This window comes from Micromys minutus (genome assembly GCF_963924665.1).
Source record: "Micromys minutus genome assembly, chromosome: 8".
Taxonomy (NCBI): domain Eukaryota; kingdom Metazoa; phylum Chordata; class Mammalia; order Rodentia; family Muridae; genus Micromys; species Micromys minutus.
In genome coordinates this window covers 41,560,420-41,561,396 of record NC_137977.1, presented here as the reverse complement: position 1 = coordinate 41,561,396, position 977 = coordinate 41,560,420, and the positions used below count along the sequence as shown (strand labels likewise).

General features: G+C 47.1%; 1 protein-coding gene across 1 annotated transcript; it reads right to left on the bottom strand.

Annotated features, from left to right (window-relative positions):
* Nucleotides 1-255: 255 nt before the first annotated feature.
* On the bottom strand, nucleotides 256-480 carry LOC308423392 (mitochondrial import receptor subunit TOM5 homolog; the record flags this gene model as incomplete). Its single annotated transcript, XM_080920108.1, has 1 exon — nucleotides 256-480. The coding sequence occupies one exon, from the start codon at nucleotides 478-480 to the stop codon at nucleotides 256-258; it is 225 nt and encodes a 74-aa protein (XP_080776234.1).
* Nucleotides 481-977: the final 497 nt, after the last annotated feature.

Sequence of the window (977 nt, the reverse complement as noted above, 5' to 3'; positions counted from 1 at the left end):
TTTGAATGGAAGTCAGACTGACCGAGCCGGTGACATTTCAGACACGAGCCCCTTAAGGTGTGACATCTACATTCCATCAACACTCAGAGGCGGTGTTACAGGCCTAAGAGCACCATGACCATAAGATGTCTTTTTGTACTTCCCAGATAGTTTCGTATTTCATCGATGGAGGTCAGTTCTTAAAGCCCAGCTTGCTCTTAGCAAGTTCTTAGTTTTTATGTCCGTTTAATCAGTCTTAGACCTTCCTGGGCCAATTCATTGGCAGACAGGAGGAGAAACCGTCACCAGGTCCTTCATGCCATGCATCCACCTGACGCCCAGTCCCCATATGCTGTCCAGCTTCTTCAAGATACATGGAGTGACTCGCATCAGGGCCACGTAGATAAGGAAGTTCCGGAGGGAGCAAACCACATCCTCACGCATCTTCTGCTTCATCTCCTCCGGGTCCAACTTCGGCGCGAGACCTTCGATCCGGAACATTGCGGCTCTGCCTCTAAAGCTTGGGAGAGCGGCAGCCTGCTCTCCTCAAGTGGCCACCCTGCACCCGGAACTCAACCAGGCTTCACTTCCTCGCCCACTTTCTTTCTTATATCCCCACATCAATCACCAATCGGGAAGATGCCCTACAGACTTTCTCAAAAGCCAGTCTGATAGAGGTTTTGTTTGTTTGTTAGTTTGTTTTTCATTTGTAGTCCCCTCTACCCAGGTGACCCTAGGGCAAGCACCACAATGACAGACTACTTTGTGACCCTTCTTCTAAGGAAAGAATGAGTCACCCCAAAAGACTTTTACAAATCAAAAAGAGAAAACATTACATGCGTAGCTTCCCTTAAAGAGCATGTAGCCTGAAGCTTACAAGGTATCTCACTCGAAAGTACAGACAACCTACCATTCATAATCTAAGATGATTTAAAATGAAGCTGGAGCCAGGATGTGATTTTTATGGAAGCCTGACCTTTGGTCTTGCTCATTTCATT